The sequence below is a fragment of the Podarcis bocagei genome (assembly GCF_964188305.1).
Source record: "Podarcis bocagei genome assembly, chromosome: 3".
Taxonomy (NCBI): Eukaryota; Metazoa; Chordata; class Lepidosauria; order Squamata; family Lacertidae; genus Podarcis; species Podarcis bocagei.
In genome coordinates, this window is record NC_138127.1 from 57,553,319 (window position 1) to 57,576,361 (window position 23,043).

Sequence of the window (23,043 nt, forward strand, 5' to 3'; positions counted from 1 at the left end):
TTGAACATAATCCATGCTCATTCCCTACCACAATTTCTTTTTCTTATTGGGGTTTATTTCAGTAAATCCCGTTGTTTCCTAAAATGGCTACATTTCTTTCAGAACTTTCTTCATAAATTCATTTCTTGAATGAATCTTTTCCATCTTTAATGGTACTAGTCAGTTGTTCCCAAAGTTGCTTTGGTGCATCCCATCTGGGCTGCAAGAATCGTACTCTAGTCTAACCTACAATGAGGAATCTCAACAGTAAGTAGGAGTGGGTGGCAGGAACTACCAGAGAGTAAGACCCATTGGCAGCACTGCAGAACTGTTGTGTTGCAATTGGGCAAGGAAACAAGTGTGAAAAGCCTCTCCCAAGCATCCCTCCTTTGTCGCAGCCTGTTTTGAGTTAAAAGTACTGGTAACTATAAAACCACATGATAATTTTGTGTCTTATACCAATGTTCCATTTTCACAGTTTTCTCACAGTGTTTTTGTGGGTCCATGCAAGTTAAATGCCAGTACAGCGGTACCTCTACTTACACACACCTCTGGTTACGTATCCTTCGGGATACGCACGTGGCAAATCAAGAAGCATATTTTTGGGTTTCTCAGCATGCACAGAAGCACTCTACTGTGCGCATGCGCAGAACAGGCACCTCCGGTTGCAAAAACCTTGGGATCCAACCGGAGCTCTGGAACGGATCCCGTCCGCAACTGGAGGTACCACTGTATTTTGATCTTAATGATGTGTAACATTTTTGTCTCAAAGTTAGAACATAAAACTGGATTCGCAACAAAATGTAGTGTGGAGTGCTGCTGTTTCGACTTCTAGCCACTCCAACAGTCAGCATTCTGTGACAACTAAGAACACTATGATCTCTTAAGAACTGGGTGATATATTGTCCAAATCAACTTTCGAGTCTATATCGTGATACACATTTCATAATTTTTGACCTGGCAATATATTGCAAATCATGGTGTGTGCATGCTATGCAAAAATCACAATGTGGGAAAAACCTCAAAGACAGCCAATGGCTCGACATAGCTCCATCCTAATTTCAGACATAGTGATATATCAGTATATTGTGATATTTAGCTGGTGGTAATATTGCATTGTTGAAACCAGGTATCGCCCATGCCCTAGACTTCATGGGCTGTTTTTGGAATCACCCCGCTTTCCTAACTATTTTTTTGTATTTCTGCAGATGGTTAGTGTCCACCGAAGCTTGGTGGTACCTCTCTCTTGCACATGAGTATTGCCTGTTTGGCTTCATAAACAGCAGCACTCATAGTCTGGGCATTGTAGACAGAGGGAATGACAGTGTACTCTTGAAGCTGCAGTGCATATGTGGAAAAGTCGCTTTAGAGATAGCACATTCAGTAGAGCAGGTTCGTGGGTTTGAGCCCCACTTCAGGCAAAAAACATTCTTGCATTGCAGGGGATTGAACTAGATGACCTCTTGGTCCTTTCCAACTCTACAATTCTATGAATGTTTTATGGAAGCTGTTTGATTGTTGTTATTTGTGCTAGGCAATTGAGGGAATCACTTTTATGTGCTCAAGATTCTTGCTCTTGTTGTCTGGTGGAAAAAAATCTCTTACATGGAATTCTCCCATACTTTCATGTGAAGTTTTAAAATTATTTCAACTAGGTTTTACTGTATGAAATATATATAAATATATATATAGTAGATCCTAGTATATATATTCGTGTGTGTGTGTATGGATCTACAAGAAAAGATTCACTGTAGTTTCGGTAACACCTAGCTTTTATCTAACATTTATAGCATAGTAAAAAGTATCAAAGGAAATCCAGTGCAAAATCTTAACAGCATATAATATGGTCTTCAACGTTACTAGAGACTAGATTTCAACAATTTCTTTGCCCACCCCCTTCCAGTTATTAAAAAGAACACTAAACTTTTCAATTATGTGAGTGTTTAGTGTGTTAGAGAAGAAAAGCTAGTTAGACAATAAAAGGTTTGCCAACTATATTAAACTAATAAAAACCATGCTTTGTCAGACTTTCCAGAAGTCTACTTACAGCAGCACCTTAGCAGTATAAATTACTTTATTCATTGATACAGACTTATGTGTAGTCTGCTTTCCGTTGGAGATTTTTGCACCCTCAGTTTCACCCTCTTTACTTTGAAGGAGAATGCTTACAGAAATTTCTGACATTGGGAAACATGCTTTTTAGTCAATTGAGAGGAGAGGTATTGGCCAAAGAAAACAATTAAAAAATTGTGGTGTGCTTTTACACCATAAATTGCTTTAACTTGTGTTTCTGGATCACAAAAAAGAATGATACAATTTTCAGGATTTGAAAAGAAAAGACTGGAACAATTATTATTATTATTATTATTATTATTATTATTATTATTATTGTCCTTGAACATTAATGAAACATTTAATTAAAAACACCAGCTAATTTTAAATGATGGCATAATAAACAAAAACTACATTGTGGGCCATGCAGCCACATTTTGTAAACCAAATATATGGATAAGTATCATGGTAGAAGCAAAATTATCAGGTGATATAGGCAACCCCACCTTCTGACAAGATAGAAGTGGAAGGTGGGGGTGTTGCAGTATTTGCTGCATTTCCAGCACATAAGATTATCTTTAATAAGTTTATACTTACTATCCATTAAAGCTGCAAAATAAATCCAAATACAGAATTAAGCAGCTTGCTATTTGTAGCTTTGTGATCTGTCAGCACAAGACTGCTGTAATTGTAGAAATTGTGTCTGTTAAGGTTTTAGCAACTGAACTATGGACTTTGAATCCAGATGGAAAACAGCATTTGTGTGCATGGATAGTAACTTTGGAAATATGTTGTCTGCAGATGTCCCTGGCAGAAACAATATCTAAATGGTTTCCCCAATCTACCGTCAATAACTCTGTAACTGCTTGTAACTGCCAATTGTTATTTTTCTTTTGGGATTTAAAGAGATACTTACTTTATAAGACTTGATGGAAGCCCAATATAGCCTCATGTGCAGCTTCCACTATACAACCATGTTTCATGCAAAGCTGTTTGATAAAATCTATGGTATCCAAAATGTTGTGTGAAAGAGAGCAGACTCCAATTCTACTATGCTGTCCTTCTAAAAAGCTCAGTGCTGTTTAGAAGTTATGAATACTGGCTTCCTTCCAGTGTTCTTAGAATGTAGGAGGAGGTCCAGGAAAGTAGTGTTTAGATTTAGGACTGAAAAAATAGGGGCCTCATGTAGGTAGAGTAGCATCTGAGGGAGTTTCTCTATTTTGCAAACATGTTTCCACTTCATGTATTGAAATGTGATAAGCTTTTGCAAGTGCATTGATACTGTAAAATACTCTACTAATAGTCTGCTTTATTTGTTCAGGCAGAAGGAGAAGATAGCCTTAAAAAGATGCAGTTGATGGAACTTGCAATTCTCAATGGCACCTACAGAGACGCCAATATCAAATCACGTAAGTACAACAGAAATGTGGGGGCTTTATATGCAAGGATGCTTTTAAGTTGTGTTTGTTCGCACTAGATGGGAAGACTAAATGTTGCCTGTGTTACATATGTAGCCCACTGACCCCTGATAGATCTTGCCATTTCCACAATCTTGACTCCTACACAGAAAACATCTCATGAATGTGCTTCACATGCCCTATCTTGCTTTTCCAGAATGTGCACATTCTCAGTTTGTGTAGTAATATGACACTGCTGTACTTATAATGTCATGGCATCATACAAAGTGAGCAAAGCATGCTGCTGAGAGGATTGGGATTAGGCACATTTCTTTTACATCTTAACTCTCCTTAAGAGTATCTTTAAATATTGATCTAGCTGTGTAAGACCCACTTTTCTTAGAAGGGCTTCTGCATGACTGGGGTCAACTTAGATCTAGCCATGTGAGCAGAGGCTGATTGTATGGTTGCTGGCAAAAGAATTGGCACCTGCAAGGAAGGGTATATATGCCAGTGCTGTAGGAAAAACCCACTGAATAAGCTACCCTCTCTTAGTTCCAAGAAGGACCAGTTTAAAAATGAAATAAATGTTTTGAAGATATTTAATATATAGTTATTGTTTTCTGTGTAATTATTGGCATGTTTTCCTTTTTTCAACTCTTCAGCTATGAGTTCAGTCATATACTTTTTGCAATGGTTCTTAGTTTCATTCAGCATGTTTTCAGAAACTGCATATTCAAGGTTATCTTAAAACTAAATGTCTTGCACTAATTGGGTTAGATTTCAGTCATGTTTGAAACATAATTAACGGGCAAATCATTGCACTTTGAGGGTAAGAGTAGTCAGCCTAATCACTAATTGATATGGGCAATAATTTTTCCTGTCACTGCCTTCTTTCATTTAATGAACCACAGTCTCGCATAACAAACCCAACAGAGACTTACATAATGCAACTAAGTTGGCTCATTCTGTTAGCTTTAACACAGAGCTTGTCCAGAGAAAAATGGATTTCTGGTATGTTGAGGGGACCTAAAATTATTCTTAGACTTTGATCAGTTTGTTGGAGGCTCCAGATGCATGCATTTAGGGAAACCGCTTTCACTGAAAAGAGGTGAAATGTTAACAAAAAATTATCTTCCTGCTGTTCTAGTGTCTCTTGATATCATCTGTATATGTTTAAACTGTGCTTAAATTGGTTAAAAGAACTTAACACTGAAATCCTGTCTATACTTGGGAGTAATTTCTAAGTAAATATGTATTGGTTAAAACCTACAAGTCTAATTGCAATCAAATTAAAGCTCAGCTGATTTTCAGTGATTTTTGTGGAGTGTCTTACAGATAGATTTCCCAGTAGCTGAATTTTTCTTACATTTTAGGCGTGTATCTTGAAGCTTGCTTGGAACATTAGCAGTCCCTGGATTATTTGCTTTCTTTAAGTGGATGTAGTGGTGGTGATGGGAGGTTCTAGCTGCTGTAGTTCTAGATATAGTGGAAATGCGCAAGCAATATTATGTTGATGTTTTCAGTAAGGTCTGATTTATTCCCAGGCACCTCTGGGTAGGGCTGGAAAAGACTCCTGTCTGAAACCGGGAGAGTTGCTTTAAGTCAGTATAGGCAATATTAAGCTAGATAGATCAGTGTTCTGACTAAATAAGGTAGCTTCATTCATATGTTCATATAATTTGAGGGTCTGTACTGTGGTGTGTAGGGAGTTACTCTTAACTAAAGGTAGGGTTAGCAGCTTTTTTCTCTACCAAATATTTGGCACATAGTGTTATGTGCCTCTGAGCATATGCAGAATGCATTTCCTTGGTTAAGGGAGCTCTTCCTTGTTGACCCGGTTTTTTTCAGAATCTAATTTCCTTCAATCTGTCTGCCTTCTTTAGGATAGCAGTGGCCCTAAATGTGCTACACTGCCACATTTCTTTTTATTTATTTATTTCTAGCCCGCTCTTCCAAAATCCAGGGCAGCAGTACAATAAAGTTGATACTGAGGGGTAAGCTCCCAGGGGTTAAGGAACTTAGGTCCCAGGGTTTTGAGGGCTTTGTATGCTAGTAACAACACTTGGAATTGGGCAAAGAAGCATACTTGCAGCCTGTGTGGTGCTTTTAGGACCAGTAATACATGGTCCTGTTGGGTTGCCCCACTCAATAACCACACAGTGAGCACATTACAGTAGTCCAGGCAGGATGTCACTAGAGAATATACAACTGAGGCCAGACTTTCCCAGTCCAGGAACATCTATAGCAGGCAAATCAGCCTAAGCTGGGCACAATCACTTCTAGCCACAGAAGCCACTTTGGACTCCATTGACAGGTTTGAATCCAGCAATACTCCCAGAGTGTAAACATGTTCCTTCATGTGGAGTGCAGCCATCCTCCCCCCACAAAAAAGGTTGTCTGTCTAATAATTCCTGGACACGGGTACTACCCAGCCACAGTACTTCTGTTTGGTTAGAATTCAACCTCAGTTTATTAGCCCGTCACTGCTTCAAGCACTAATCCAACACCTGCACAGTGTCTGCTGATTCAGGTGGAAGAGAGAGATCTGCATGGTATCAGCATGCTGAGGACATCATGATCAAAATCCCCACATGACAGTTCTGGATGATTTCATATAGCTGCTGGATAATGTTGGAGACAGAGTGGTACCTTGCAGGTCCCACAGTTCAAAAGCCATTGGCTGAGCAGCCGTGTCCTAGTGCTACTTTTTGGTTGGAGCAGAGCCATTGTAATACAGTGCCTTGTAACTTTCACCTCCCTGCATCATTCCAGAAGCACACCATTGATCATGGCATAAAAAACAATGGAGAGTTCAAGGAGACCAGCAGCGTTACACTGCTCTGTCTCTCTTCAAATAGAGGTCATTAGTGAGAGTGTCCATGGCTTTTTCAGTGCTAAAACAAGGCTGGCATGAGTCTAGATAGTATGAACCTGGGCCACCCAGTTTAAGAGTAGAGAGCAAGTTTTCCCCTCTTCACAGAGGAGAGGCTTCTCTTCCATTCTCTTCTATAGAAACTAAGCAGGCTGGCAAAATAGGCCTTTCTCTGCTAGCCCTTCTTATGAGTAAAAAGCAGGCTAGCAAACATTTTGTAGACTACCAACTTTTTGGCTAATTTACCATGCTGATCTTCGAGTCCGACCTGCCTAGGCTGCTAAAGTAAACAGTACTAGGGTAGATGAACCAATGTCATAATTCATTAGGCTGCTACATGTTTTCATAGTTGTGCCAGTCACCTTAGGGCCTATTCCTTCACTGAGTGAGCACAGTGTTTGTGTGTTTGCATTTGCTTCACAGCATGCACATGCCCAACTGTACTACAAATGCAGCCACCACTACCGTGTGGCGTTTAAAAAAGCAAGTATGTGCTGTAACAGCATACATATATGACTAACAGCAAGAATGATTCAGCTGTATTTTACTGCCCCACCCTACTTTTCATGGTTCCATTCTGGCAACTGGCCACAAGGATAAAATTCAGACCAGGCACCCTTAAACGAGAGGTATTGTATAAAATTGATGCAGGTGTTAATGTTTTTTTAGTGAAGGCAAACCTTGCAAGGTGCTTGTTGTCTGGTTGGTTCTAGCATAGGGTAATTTAGATATGAATATAGATATAGATACAGATTTAGAGGCACCCCAACAGCACTGTAGCTAATCTGTTCTTATTCAATTTACTGTTTCATACCAGTATGCCTAGCACAGGGAAGGTCTTGTAACGTCTGGAGGGCAAAAGGTTTCCTAGCCCTTGTCTAGTATATAAACTAACTATATCAAGATCAGTCCTGCACCTGAGGTAGGTCCTCTTAACAGAAGTGAATGGAATTAAAACAACAACAGCAGGATAGCTCTTGTAAACTCCCATCTAGTCATATATCTTTTACGGGCTTCGGTTGACCATGGCACCTAACTTTGAACCAATATAGTCTAGCCTAGCAAGGCCTGGTCATTTGGTTCTCTAAATAACACTATGATAATTCTCTCAGAATTACAACTTAAGAATTCTCTTTAGGGCTTTCCTTTTATTATTAGGTAACTTCCTAATGATCAGGAGTCAGGTGGACATGTTTCAAGCTCTCACTTTTCATAGGCCCAGCTGGGGCAGAAGTAGCATACACTCCTGATGATCTGGCCAGGCTTCATTCACTTGTATTGGTAAAAGTAAAGGTACCCCTGACCGTTAGGTCCAGTCGTGGATGACTCTGGGGTTGCAGTGCTCATCTCGTTTTACTGGCCGAGGGAGCCGGCGTTTGCCCACAGACAGCTTCTGAGTCATGTGGCCAGCATGACTAAGCCGCTTCTGGCAAACCAGAGCAGTGCACGGAAATGCTGTTTACCTTCCCACCGGAGCGGTACCTATTTATCTACTTGCACTTTGATGTGCTTTCAAACTGCTAGGTGGGCAGGAGCTGGGACCGAGCAACGGGAGCTCACCCCATCGTGAGTGGTTTAGCTCAGTGGTTTAGACCAGTGTTCCCCAACCTTGGGCCTCCAGCTGTTTTTGGACTACAACTCCCATCATCCCTCGCTAGCAAGACCAGTGGTCAAGGATGATGGGAATTGTAGTCCAAAAACAGCTGGAGGCCCAAGGTTGGGGAACACTGGTTTAGACCACAGCGCCACCTTCATCCCTTACTTGTATTGGTAGCGTGTGTCAATCCTATTCAATTCCACAGGATGTGTTCCCTCATTCAGATACTTGGGGAGACAACGACAGCAGAATCTGTGTGCAGAGTGGCATGGCTGCCTAGCTCATGTTTCAATGGATTTTTTAAATATCCCTGTTGGCAAAAACATTGTATAACAAACTCATAAACATCTAATAATACAAAGCTTCATTGTTCAACAATGGTTTATGCTTCTGCCTTCTGGACCCTAAAGCTTGGTTTCTTTGTCATTCAAGTGCAAGTTTCTGATCTCTCTCATCTTCAAGTAAAACAAGAAATTGTTATTGGGATTTTGCTGCATGAAAAGGAAACATCCTCTAGAGCAGATATGGGGAACCTGTTGTCCTCCATATGTTATTGGATTACATAATCCCTGACCATTAGCTATGCTGGCTGGTTCTGATGGGAACTGGAATACAACATATTGAGGTCCACAAGTACCTCATATGCTATGACAATCTCTGAGGCAGGAATCGCCTTAGTTTGGTAGGATTCTTTCACCTTTAACAATTATGTGACGTGCAGAAATTGGTGAAGCTTTTCTCACTCTGCCCAAAATCATGCTGAATATGTTCCAAGTCTAGCAGCTGATACATACAAAAGTCTTGTCAGAAAGAAAGTACTGTATTTTTCCAGGTATAACACTCCCCCATGTATAAGACTCTTTTTAGGGACTAAAAATTGAGAAAATGGGGGGAGATTGCCCTGTGTATAAGACGAGCCCAAATTTTTAGCATAACTTTTTAATTTTTTAAAAAACAACAACTTAGTCTTATACACGGAAAAATATGGTAGTTCTCTCAGTCTGGTCAAATTATACTGGCCCTCACTTAGTGAGCCAAGTCAACATACATGATGACTTTGGCTAGGTTATTGTGGATCACTCTTTCTCACAGAGGATTTGTCCAGTTAGTGAGGGTTCTTCATGGTCCTTCCAGATGAATCTGCTGCACTTTAGTGTCTCACATTCTGATTTGCATTGGCATCTGCAGCTTGTTTTAATTGTTCCTCCATACAAAAGATTAAGGCTAAGAAACTTTTAAAATGTTGATACAAGATAAAAAAGTTATTTGTACATCTTTCTCTGAATCTCTGAGGTGATATTAGTAAGGTATATTGCATATGTGGTACTGGGAAACTGACCATGGAATTTGACAATTTTAGAGTTTTGTTTTGTGGTACTACTATTTTTTGTATTGTGATCTAGGATGTGAGCAACTAAAGCCAAGAAGGTGCTAATGAGTTCAGTTACTACCCACCCAATCTGTAGCTGCTGTGTTCTAAAGAGTTAGAAAGGGAAATTTAGGTCATTTAAAACCTATATCCAAGATAACTATTTTGATGTATCAATGACTTACTCCCAAGTAAGCAGACACAGGATTTCAGTCTAAATATTCTGCTGAGTCAAGGCTGTTCCTGTCTTTTCTAACCAAACTTAGGTTTTCCATACTAAAAATGGGATGTTTTGGGAACTGTGTACTAACACTAAAGGTTCAAGGTCTGAGAGAAAAGCAAAGAGCTTCCCCCACATAACTGATTTTTTTTACCATCACATAACTGTGTTTTATTAGAAAAGTCGAACTAGGAACAGTAAAACACTAACCTGCCACTTCTGTGCTAAATATGTTCTCCTGTGCTCTTAGCAGACTGAATTTCAGGTCACTCTTCCATGACATGAGCAAATAGTTGGGTATTTTTCATTGGTCCTTTCCTAACTTTTATTTATTTAAAAGATTTATACCCATTTCCCCTTCCACAAAGGAGTCACTTAAAGCTGCTTACAAATGAAGAGCAAACACAAAAGCATTAAATATAATCACTAAAACATAAATTAACAAAACTAAAAACAGCAAAAACACCAAGAGTCTCATTGACAATACATTGAGCAGCAACAGAATCAAAAGTAGATTTTAAAAAGCAAGTGTTTATGTGCTGGTGAACAAGAAAAAGGAAGGTAACGTAACCTCTTGGGACAAGGAGGCACCACCACAGAAAAAGCTCTCTTATGTGTTGGTTACCTACACATACAAGACAAAAGCAACAGTTGATCTTAACAGATGGGCAGATTCACACAAGAATAGCTTGATTTCAAGTTACTTTGAACTTTATTGGTAAAAACCAGCTCCTTGAATTGCATTTGAAAACCAGTACAAGCCAGTGCAGCTGATACAATAATGAAGTCACATGATCATAGAGCACTTTGCCCTGTTAAGATTTTAGCAGCAGCATTCTGGACCAATTTGAGAGTGCTTTTAAACTGCAGCCTCTCAGAAGCATGTTGTTACCAGGTCCAAAAGGCTCCCCAAAAAGCGAATTGTAGTCTAAATCTGATTAACAATACTTAATCACTGGACATTATGTTCTGATGAATCAGTAAAGCTACGCTTAAACACCAAGTGATTTTAAAAACAGTGACAGCATTATGTATTAACAGCACATTTACACATCTTAACTTACTTGTTCTTTTTAACTACTACCTGAGTCTATTTTTCTAGCGTTCATACTGGCATTTAAGAAAAATAGAGGAAGAGAGTTTTTTTGTAGCTAACTATACCAGAAAGGCAAAAGTGTTGATGCTGAAAGTAGATAAAAGTTATAAATAAATGCTGATGTTTGTATACTAAATAGAATGATTTTATGATGAGTTGCAATTTAAACATGTTACATTGTATGATATCTAAGCTTAACTGAAGTTCTGTGGACTCTGTAATCTCACTTTTTAAAATATTCCATATGCAATTACAACAGTATTTTCTTTGTTTCCTGCATGCCTCTCAGTCTCATGCAGTCTTGAAGGCATAGGTAATGAAAAAATATGTGGTCTAAATTGAGCTTTTGTGCTGTGTAACCTGTTTTAGAAATCTCCTCTACCATTTTAAATTGGCTTTTGTTTTGCATGTTCATACTTAATCACACTGGGAAATGAAAAGCTGTTTGCTTTTGAATGGTGTGCTTTGCCACTGTGTGATCAATGCATGTACTAATGATTTCCTTTTATTTTTCTTCTTTCCTATTTTCCTACTTTCTCATCTTTCCATGTTTTGCACTGCTGTCTCCATACTTTCTTCTAAATTTCTTTGCTTACTGTAGCAGCCCTTGCCTTTTCTCTTGCAGCAACAGCCCAGGCTCCAAGGATTATTACGGGGCCTGCGCCTGTTCTCCCACCAGCTGCCCTGCGTACCCCTACGCCAGGTGGCCCTACCTTAATGCCTTTGATCAGACAAATACAGACCGCTGTCATGCCAAATGGAACTCCTCACCCAACTGCTGCAATAGTTCCCCCAGGACCTGAAGCTGGTTTAATTTACACACCGTATGAGTATCCCTACACACTGGCTCCTGCTACATCAATTCTTGAGTATCCTATTGAACCCAGTGGTGTATTAGGTAAGTTCCTCCTAGATAATTATTTGAATATTAATTTATCAGGTGGTGTGTTTCTTACACTAAGATAAATATAGTATAAGGAAACATACTATATTGTACAAGCACCTTTTTGCTATAGAACTCGCCTCTGATGATGTTATCAGAGCATATTGGGCAACTTGGTGAATTTTTCATTGGCATTTGTTTTGTTTTGCCATGTCCCCTTTTCAGATTTTGAAAATATCATCAATTTAAACATAGTTCAACTCTTTCTTTGGTAGCATCATGCTTCTTTACCTTACAAACAACTAGATTTAGTTGGAAAAGATAGTTGGCATCCATCTGTCCCAAGAGACAATGGAGTGCGCCTCCAGAGATGAAGTCAAACCTCTGGAGAATCACAGAGCATGCTGTGGCTGAAGAAGCTGGTAACTCGTAACTGCTGCCTCCCACATTGTTTTTGCTGCATTAGCAGTACCAAAGTGACCTTTCTGGGGCACAAGCCTGTACAGTGTGTATGGAGGTCCTGGTCTGCCCAAATGACAAGCCCCCCACTCTACCTTGCTGATGTGGTTAAAGGAAAGCACAGCAATGTGTTTGGCACCAAATTGGCTCCAGAAGTTGCTGGATGGAGGCATACAAGATAGAATTATAGAATTTTAGAGTTGGAAGTAACAAGGTACACTGAAATGTGAAAAATAGTCACAATTTTAGATACATATACAGTGGTGCCTCGCAAGACGAAATTAATTCGTTCCGCGAGTTTTGCCGTCTAGCGAATTTTTCGTCTTGCGAAGCACGGTTTAAACGGCTTAACAAAGTCGCAAGACGTTTTCGTCTTGTGAAGCAAGCCCATAGGGAAATTCGTCTTGCGAGGCAAATCACGGACGAAAAAACCTTTCGTCTAGCGAGTTTTTTGTCTTGCGAGGCATTCGTCTTGCGAGGTACCACTGTATACTGAAAGAGAGGGTTGAAGGATATTTTAGAATTCTCTGACACAGCCTGTTCTGCATATCTCTAATTATTGAAAAAGGCACAGTCTCATTTTTGAGACTGGGCACAGAGGAGGGTGGGAAACCACAAGTTAATACTAAATGGGCTGCCCCAGAGGTGCAAGTAAAATAGCTTGCCCTGCTTTTCTAGGGACTAGGAAAATATGTATCTCTTTTTACTGTGCCACCAATTTTAAAGTAATTAAAATCACTGAAGTTAGGTGAGAACATAACTTAAAAGAAGTTGCAATTTAAAACATTACCGCCTCCTTTTTTACAGAGGAGATTGAAATGTCTCACATTCCTGATACTTTGGTCTGTTCATTTGCTGCATGAAGGCCAGACTATAGCAGCAATTAATTAAGAAATGGTCAATGCAGGCATTGCTAGGCAGTTTGTGTCCTTCCCAGGATTTTGAATATATTTTTCTGCCTATATTTTTGTGTGAAATATGTATGGCCTTGGCATTGCTGATCTTGTTGATTTATGGGACTTTGGTTGCTAACTTTGGGTCAGCAATAGTGTTTTTCACATTCTAAGAACATAATCCAGCCAAAGTTATGCACATTTTAAGTCTGTTTGATTTGAATCTCTATTTAAATCCCTGTTAAACACTTGTGTTGGAATCAATGAGACTTACAAGTGCTTAACTTTGGCTGGTTCATATCTAAACAGTTACTGTGTTGAAAGTAGTGCTCGTTTACAGAAGAATAGACCTTGTGTGTCTGTATGCACAAGCTCACATCTTCTTGGTCATAGGAAGAGAACATTAAGCACTCAAGTTTTTGCTTTTCATTGTTGCCTCTACTTTTGTAGAACCAATTCAGCTCTTCACAGTGCTTTGCCTTTTATCTTAGCCCTGATTTTGAATTAATGACATCTACAATGTGGTGCTTTGGGGCAATTGGTACACTAACTTTTCCTATATTCTTTTCTCTTCCTTTGCAAGTCTTTTTTATTTCAGATGCAGACCGTCTTTTCAGGAGCAATATTAGTAGTTTAGCCCCACATTCTGTCACCGGTAGCAAATCTCTTTACATGGCTTCATCCAATCCTAACACTTCTGTGGTATGGATTACTGGAAGTCATGCATAACAAATTGTAAATGTAGCAGTTCCATAGGCATTAATCTAGCCTAATCCATAATCCATTATTAGCTTAGTTTTGGGGAGCAGACTATTGGTAATCATAATAATTGCAGTCTATAGTAAAAGATAAAGCATTGTACAGTATTATAGTAAAGAAATAGGTGAATTACTTTTAGCTGACCTCAACCCCTCCCCTCCATAGACTATTTCAATTTAACTACTAGAATTGTGTGGAAGTACTAATTTTACCTATGTGGTGAATTCAAAGTAATCAACCAAACTTAAAGCTTTGTAGGTGCCATAACACATCCAATTTTCTCGCTGGGGATGGGCACAGAATTAGAGCTATGTTTGTGATTCGAGAGAGTATGTGAAGAACGGACTGCAACATTGAGACAATTGGGAAAAGAAAGTTGCCCCTGGTCTGGGACAAATGTATACAGTGCTACTAGGTGAAAATGCAAAATGGCAGTGTTGAAAAATGAAGTTAGCCTCATTGATTTGAGTGGCACATAATAGATCCACATGCAATTTGCAGTAAAATGGTGACATATTGAGATAATATAAAGTATTGAAAAGATTGATTTAGGAAAAATACGTGATAGAGGAAAGGAAGATTGGCAATAGTATCAAATCTTAGTTGACTAATGTTTCATTCCCTTCCTTTTATCTTTAGGTATGGCTTTCCCAACGAAAGGCTAAGAATTCAAGAATGGTCTTAACTGAACCCTCGTCAGAGCTGACTTTAACAAATGCTTAGTTTTCAGCAGCCTTGAAAAAACATAGCCTAGCAGTCAGTGACTTACTTGCACTTTTTTGCACATAGAAATAAAAATGCTATTAATTTGGTATAGCCTGTACTATGACAAACTAGCTGTGATTTATGAGTGTATGGTAGTATACTGACTGCTATGTATTTTGTACTATTTGCTTTACTAATCACCTAATTCATTGCAGTTCACAGTTATTGACTTAGTTTTAAACCACAGTCTGTAGGCTTGAGGAATTGCTTTAAAACTTTTTAAAATGGTAAAAACTGGAAGTTGTTTTAAAATTAGTAAAGAATGGCATTATTTAAGGTAGTCCTGCTGCAAGGAAGGCACTTCAGTGAATATGTGACTAGTAAAGCTCAAATGTGCTTGGGTCTAGTAGATTTCATGAAACTGTAATCTTGAGTTTGTAAATGAATGAATAATGCAGGTTAAGGCCCGGATGTTTAAAATAAATGCAATATTAATCTGCACAGGTATACTTCATATATTAAGATTAAAATTTGAAACTACTGTGCCTTAACTTGTTGCTTTCTTAAAATGAATTTTTTTTTTTTAGAAAGTGATCATTTTAAATCCATTTTGATAAGCCTGCTGTTAATGTTTTATCAAATGTTTTCTAACTGTCTTGGTAATTGCAATTTAACTAGGTGCGGTGGCTACTAAAGTTCGAAGGCACGATATGCGTGTCCATCCTTACCAAAGGATTGTGACCGCAGACAGAGGTTAGTTTAGTTCTGCAGTTCTTGCTTATAAGAAATGCTTTGAGTGTACATGAAATTTGCAACACCACAGCTGGTTAACCAAATACTATTTTGACCATTATATTGATGTTTTACATTAAATTGAAGTGCTAGTAATATTTGTTCCAGAGGTTTAAAATTGTTAACTACTGTACTCTTTTCATCTAAATGATTTTTTTTAAAAAAAACAACCTTCAGTGTATTCAATATAAAATGCTATAACTTGTTCCTTTTGTAAGCACTATGTATGATTTAAATTCAAGCAGGACTGAAGTCTTAGTATTACATTAATAGTTGACCCTCCCATGTGACTATTATTAATTGGAGATATCAGATTGGTGTTGCAAAATAAAATGAATGGATGGGCGCTTAATGAGATAGAAGTAAATGCTTTCTTATTATTACAGGAGAAAGCTGAAGATTTAGTTTCCTCTCTTCTGATAAATGGTTTGTGCCACTGTACTGTAACTTGAGCAGATATCTGAGAACAAAACCCATCTCTAAATTTAGCAAAACAAAACAAAAACAAAAAACACACAGTAAAATTGATATATCAGAAGTTGGTTATGGTTTGTGCTGATAAAGAATATTTCACTTCTGTTAAAAAATATAAATTTTTAGTTATATCATTTGATGCTAAAATTCATTTCTTGAACTTGTTACAATTTTGACATTCTGGTTAGCAAAGACAACTACTTTTGGACTCTGTTTGGCTTAGCTAACGGATGGAAAATAAATCTTCATTTTCTCCTTTTACATGAAATGTAATTCATGTTCCTTGAACTCTTGGACCCGTGAATGGTTTAATTCTCCTGTGAAAAGTGAGCTCTCGGTTTATTGACATTGAGTATGCTACTGGCAGAAGTGTGACTATGTATTCTCAGGAGCATTTATCCCACATGTAGTATCAGCTTGGTCTGTGGATTTGATAAGTAGCAGTACTGCCTGTTTCCATAGAAATCCTCCTTCCCTACCTCACAGGGGTGTTGTGGGGCTTAATGTGTGTTGTACAGTTCAGAAATACAAACTAGAATGGAAGTGTTGAATTGCAGTGCTTGAGGTATAAGAGTTTTCTGTAGGTTTGATACATTTGATAACATTCAGGTAATGGCTCTTTTATCTACTTGCAAGACTTAGAAGGTTGTATAACACCCTATGAGCCTTTTCATACATTTAACCTGTTCTTGGGCTCATACCAAAGCAACTCAGTGTTACTACAAACATTCCAAACCAGAGTAGTAGTTGAATAATCTGGAGCATTTCTAAAATGCTACAACAGAATTAATATAGTTTCCCTCAATACATTACTTAGTTATGACAAGCTTCTTTTGAACAATCTTTCCCCCTACCCTACTTTCTCATTACATACAGATAGTGTGCCTTTCCAGTTCTATCTTTGTTAGATTGCCCAAATGTGAGTATAATATTTGAACAGGGTGTAAATGCAGGGGAAGAAAAAGAATGCACATAGGCCCAGTTCACTTGGTTCACATATTTGAGGAATGGGGTAAATTACATGATTCTGCTTAATGCAATTACGTGGATTTTACATGCTTGTACACTATTAAAGTGTTATTAACATATAGGGATGTGAAAGGATGCTGGAAGCAGGACAGCTTTGTCCGGTGAATAGGGTGGGAAGGAATAATTTCACACTCAGTTGCTGGTAAAGAAAAAAGGTAGCGGAAAGTATTGCTGAACTCAGCCACAAACTGTCCTTGTTTCTGTTTTTTGCAGCTGGAAAGTTTGAGCATTTGAGTACTAATACAGACAGCCACTTACTTTTGCTTCTAACTAGATGTGGCTGTTGGAAAATATTTTGTAAGTTTTTTTGGTCAGATTTTGGCTTCAAGTAACTTGAGGATGTAGCATCAAGGTTTTTAGTTTTATTAACTATAGTCTTGGAATTGGAATTCCTTTTAGTAGCAAGGGCTCCCAAAGTGCCTTCTCAATTATAACTATTATTGTATATAATATAAGGAGGTGAAGGTGACCTTAACATTTTTCCTTCAGTGTTTATTTGCTAATGGTGCTATATGATTCAAAAATAAGTGTAATTAGTGAACACTGTAGGTAATTTAAGATTTCATAAAACTAATATAGTATTTGTTTTCATTTTAAGTTGCAATAGATTTGAGTGCTACACCTGTTTCTCTCAATAGGATTGTTGTGTGCATATATTGGTATTTTGTTTAGATTTTATTTAACTGCTTCCGTACAACCAACTTCTAAGTTAAAAGCAATTTCACTTTTTGAAAATTTCCATTATGCTAAAATTAGTGGGCACTTTCTATTTACACTTGCTGTGGATTTATACTTTGATTACCTGTCCAGTATTGATGGTAGTTAAAATACAATGTCAGTAAACCGAATTGCTTTCTCTTCATAAGGAAAAGCTGCAAGAAGATGAGAGGCAGAATGTACATTCACTGGGTCTATGATTAAACTTTTTTCCAAATTATGTTTGCTACTATTATATTCTCTCATTAAGCAAGCTGTTATTCTTAATGCTGGCTTACATGTAAGCATTGCATTCAAAGCAAGAGCCCACAATTTGTCAGCATTCTTTTTCTAAGTTTAGAATGGAAGAATTCAGCAGTACTTAATTAATTTCTGCCAAGGTTAAGGCCCCGCTATATAAATAATACAAAACTGAATTTGATTCATGTAACGAGAATGACTGACTGATCTAATTGTAATAAACTGTAAATGGTGTGTGTTGCACAGTTGACAAACCTGTGTGTACTGTAGAAGGCCAGGGACTTGGCAGAGGATGTATCACAGGTGTACTGGTATCTTAAGATAGCTTGCATTGATTTTATAAACCACAAAAAAATGGCATTGCTAAGTCCATAACTGAATGTTTTCAAAGCCAATTGTCACATAATTTATGTCTAAAATTTGTAATACCATTTTAATCAAAATTGTAGTAAGTACCAAGAATGCTTTAAGATTCCGGATATCTAGTATACATTTTAAGGTGGCAAGATGGTGCCACACTAAATATTTATTTTTTAATTTTGTTTTTATTTTTATTTTTTGACAACATTTTTAGCTTAAACCCCACTTCTCAGCATTTTTTTTCAAAAAAATAAATCAGGGAACATGAGGTCTCATTTAAGTTACAGCAATAATGTTTAGTGTTCATGAACTGTAGCCTAAATGATAGGCCATAGAAACAATGTAACATGTGAAGATGAATCCAACCCATAATGTCTGTCATTAAATAGTGTGCTATCTGTGAACATTGCACCTACTGAATTTCATTTTACAAAATGGCACAAATCTGACTTTGCACTGAATACCTTTCTCACTTCCATCTCCTCTGCTTTAGTCAATGGCAACAGTACAAATATTTTTTTCAAACCTCAATTTATTAGAGATGATAAAGCTGTTGAATGAGTCTTAAAATTTGTACTACTGTAAAGTGGACCAAGTTGTTGAAGGAGAATGTGAGAGAGTCATTAAAGAAGGAACAGCTCAAGAACATTGGGAATGATAACTTTCCACTTGAGAACTTTTTTTATGTTTTACTGTAATTTTTGTGTGTGTTTTGGAAAAGAAAATAGTATTTACAGGTGGCTTCTTTTAAAATATAAAAATATAAAGCAGGAATGTATATGAAATGTCAGAATTTATTGTATTTGCAGAGTATTAGCTTTGAAAAAAGAGCTGTTTGTAGTTTTTAAAATGCCTTATTAGTATCAATTAGATTTCCTCTATTTTTGATGTAACTAGAGCATTTTAAGTATAGAATTTAAAATGGCAGGACTTTTACAGTGTTTACATACAAGTGCATTTTCTTAGTGTCCTATATGTGTAAAATAGCATTTTCAGCAGGAAAAGCTGGCTAGAACATTTGGCCTTTTCCTGGTCCCTATGATGATGCCTACACTTCTAGACTTCAATTTAGTATTGCTTTGTATCATGAAGCCAAGAAATTCATTGTTGTTTGTAAATAGAATCATTGAAAAGCAATAAAATATATTGAACAAAAAAACTTGTTTGGCCCATAGTTTATGTGAAACCAAATTGTTCATGACAAATCAAATTCCTTAGATTCATTTCTTTTAACAATCAGTTTTTAATAATCACATTCATCATTACTACTTGCTTTGATGCTTGCACATGGGAGAATACTAATGCTTAATAGCAGTCAGATACTGATATGGTGCACTGACTGTTCTAAATTCTTTTACCAAGTTCCAAAAACTGTTCATTGTTTTTCCCCCCCTTTCATCGACTGCTACTAACCATTAGATATATTTTATTTCTATTTTTCCTCGTTAACCAGTTTTGTGGGAGTGGGCTTCTCCTTCATATGTTCAAATCATGATAGAAGGCTGTCATGATTTTTATTGCATTCTGTAGATGGTGTCAAGCAGTATGTCAGAATTAAACATGCTTGTTTTTATTAGTTGTGATTAGTTTTCATGTTGTCATTAAGCCGTCACTAGCTGAAACTAATCTCTTCTCTATCTTTCTTTCCTTTTTGTTTTGTTTTTGTTTCTAACCACCCAGCCGCCACCGGCAACTAACCTATGACCTTCTGACCTCTGAACTCTTCACCCAATGATGACCTGACCATGCCTGCCTGCTGATCAGTTAACTGGTAATCGCCTTTGCTTGCCTGTCTTCAGTGCAGCGAGCTGAGGCACTTGTCCGTTCGTCTTACCATCTAACAAAAAGACAAAGAAATTGTTGTCCTCCAACTCAGCTTTTTTTCCCTGTTTGGGTGAAAGTGGTTCTAGAACCTGCACTGAATAGTAGTAAAGCAATAAGGTCCAATTCATCCCTCCGCACTGATCATCTTTTAGTGTCCCACCCTAAATGAATGGTAAGAACGGCCTCACTTGAGAGATGGAGGCAGATGTCCCTTAACTCCCTGATGACAGAGGCAGTTACTGTGAGACTTCTAGGAATCTTTTTCTTCTCATAAAGAAGTCAAAGTTCTCTTTGAATGTACTGTGTGATGATGCATCATGCATGAACCTTTGGTCAGGGATGTCATTGGTGAAGGGATTCCTAAAAGTATTCAAAATTTGACATGCAGTGTAGTCACTACCAATGCCCTCAAAGGGCAGAAGATGCAGCCTTTTTTATATTACCTGCCAAATTGGGTGTTTTTAAGAAGAAAAAAAGTGCCATGAAAGATAGGTTACTGAATTTTTGAACTACATCAATGCATAAACTAAACAGCAACACTATTGAAGCTAATCCTGAGATACTTTCTTTTACTATACATCAATTTCCTTAAAAGATTACATGAGTACAAGGTACATGCATTATGTGTCACATTACTGGGCAAACTGTTCAAATATTTTTTTAAACCTCCCTGTATAGAGAAATTTCATTAAGGATGTAAAAGCCATGCTTGCCTATTTGCTGTATACATGTAATGAAATTGTAGATAAAGTGTAGTGCATTGAAACAAATTGAAAAAAAGTAGATACTTTTACTATACAAGGGTGCTGGTGCAGAAAAAATATATTTTTGGAAATGTAGCATTTTATACTTTCAAGTGTTATAAAAAAGAAAAAAGAACAAAGAAACCCTTTATTTCATTAAATGATTTTTTCTGGTGGTTGTCGAGAAACAAAAGACCAAAAGAGCCTTTTTGTCTTTATTTTTTATTTTTTAAGTATTGGAATAAGTATAAAGAAGAGAAAGTGCCTTATTTTCTTCATGGTCATTTAGTCAGATGTCTCGTATAATCCGCTCCTCCCTCAGACAGCAAGTTAATGCATGCCACTCTGTCGCCCAGTATGTGAAAAGAAGCTGTGAGGAAAGACAAATGAGTTGACCATTTAAATTACCTGGTTTTTGCCATAGCATAATGCAACTTTGTCAGATCTGAAACTGTGAAATGGAATTGTTCCACCAACAGCCAACCGCAATATTTTTGTAACATGTTCCCTCTTCAATTGTAGACAATATATTTTTATAGTACTTGCTCAGCCTTAAACCAAAGGGTTCTAAGATGCAGTCTCATTCTAAATCAAAGTATTAGATTACACTATTTATACAGTAGCAAGTGTTATACCCCCCCAGCCCCCGGAATAGGTTGCATTGTCCCTATTTGAAACACAGCAGAACGTGAACTTGCCTACAGGATGATTTTGTCCATGACTAAACTGAGCATTCAGACAGTCTGTCTTTGAGCATGTTTTAGGTTTTTGTGTGCTTCATCTACAATGCCAAATAGTGTGTACTCCTCATCAAACTCCTACTTGATGAATGTTAACTGCCGGTTGCGCTTTACTGAAAAGGAAAAGAAGTATCAGTTAACTATCTGGAAGTTCAGCTATGCTTCAGTTTGAGTCAGTAAACATTTGCATAGCTGTGCTAGTGGTGATAAAACACTTTACGCACAAAGGTGAAGTAAAAAGTATATGAGCAAGTAGTGATACGTGAATTGCTTTGAGCAGATTTGGCAAAGATCAGGTGATAACCCCCCTCCATTGTGTCAACTTATTATCCTAAAAATCTTCACAGCTTCCAAATCAAAGGTCAATAGTAAGTTAGGTAAGAGGGCTTACTTTTTAAGCACCTGCATGGTGACTTGGTCTAACCATTGTGTCTCACCTGGAAACAAGTATCAATTTATTTACTATGCAATAAACATACATCCTTTTGTATTCAGCTAGCTTTTATTTTATCTTGCCACTGGCTTTGTCTTCCTGTTACACATAGGTTTTTTGGTTTGACTTTCAGTATATGCTGTGCCATTTTGATTTTTGTTTGGTTGAATAAACTTGCAACACTCAAAAATTTTGGAGAGAGAATTGCTAAAACATAACCAGTATTTGATCCAGTTTCATCTCAACTATGATAAACCTGGACATTTTTAGATGCTGATCAAAGGTCTCTTCTTGGGAGAAGTGTGACTTATAAAAGTAATGTTTGTTCTGAAAAAGTTTGAAGACTTAGTTGACAACATTTTGGATCAACTTAAAGCATGACATTTGAAATCTCTGAATGCCTTGGTTCTCAGTATTATCATTCTTTATTGAATTTTTCTTTATTAAAATATGTAGTTTAAGACTTTTTTCTGACAGTATTATGTAATTTTTTTTAGAGTGGGTATACATACATCGCTTGTATGTTACCATACAGTCGACATGTATTTGTCTATTCCTTTTACTTTAGTTTGATGCTATGTATGTACCATAACCAACCTATTGCCTATGAGAAACATGTAAGATAATGTATTTACAGCCATTGTTACAAGTTTATAATGTATTTTTCTATCTTGTTTTATATGTATGTTATATAACATTCAGAAGAATTTTTTTCCTGATTGAGAAAAGGATACAAAAATGCAAAACCCACAATTTTGATAACTGAAAATTGCCAATTGTTTTGCAGTACTTTATTATTATATTGGGAGTGTTGTCTTTGGGCTTTTAGTTAGCTACTGGATTGAATACATTAGACATATCTGGGTTTTAGTTGGGTTTTTACATAGCTTGCATTTTAATTCTTTGGTTCTTTGCTGTTTCTATTAACCCATAGCATTATTTTAATAAATGTTATAATACCAACCTACTAACTCTGGACTATGTCAGTTTATTAACCATTACATGTTTAATTAAAATAAACAAGGAAAGACGGAAGAATGTAAAGTCTTGAGTTATTGGACTAACCCTGAAGAACGTGACCACCGATAACACAACGTGACTTGTTTTATGTTGTTTGTTTGGCTGACATTCTGCACACTACTATTAAATTGGCTTTGGTCATTCTGGCCTCTTACCTTGGGGGTAGGTGCCAATAGAGTTGGGAACAAGTAGCATTATTGGAGGCATTCTTGTAGAGTCTTGCCACTTGCCTTTCAGCATCTGCATTACTAATTCCACACTTTCCTTCTCTGAAATAATCACTGTCAGCTCACAGTAAAAGGGCAAAGATACCAATCTATTGGTAAATTATGTTATGTGCCCAGAGGAACCAGTTTGATTCTTTGTTGAGCCATTTTGAAGCTACAC

The 23,043-nt window shown here is 37.3% G+C and overlaps 1 protein-coding gene across 10 annotated transcripts in view; it reads left to right on the top strand.

Moving 5' to 3' along the window:
* QKI (QKI, KH domain containing RNA binding) overlaps positions 1-22,607 on the top strand; it is a 112,128-nt gene extending 89,521 nt beyond the window's left edge. The window contains exons 5-9 of one of the 10 annotated variants that reach the window (XR_014006382.1): positions 3,353-3,440; positions 11,187-11,483; positions 14,219-15,037; positions 16,427-16,469; positions 19,577-22,607. Coding sequence is in view for 7 of the 10 variants with exons in the window: in XM_081187948.1 (XP_081044074.1) it covers positions 3,353-3,440; positions 10,875-10,898; positions 11,211-11,483; positions 14,963-15,037; positions 16,427-16,458 (492 nt within the window). In the remaining 3 variants the exon portion in view is untranslated. Of the gene's footprint in view, positions 1-3,352; positions 3,441-10,874; positions 10,899-11,186; positions 11,484-14,218; positions 19,056-19,576 lie in introns of those variants that run through there. The other 9 variants (XM_081187948.1, XM_081187947.1, XR_014006383.1 and 6 more) reach the window with 9 other exon arrangements.
* The last annotated feature ends 436 nt before the right edge of the window (positions 22,608-23,043 follow it).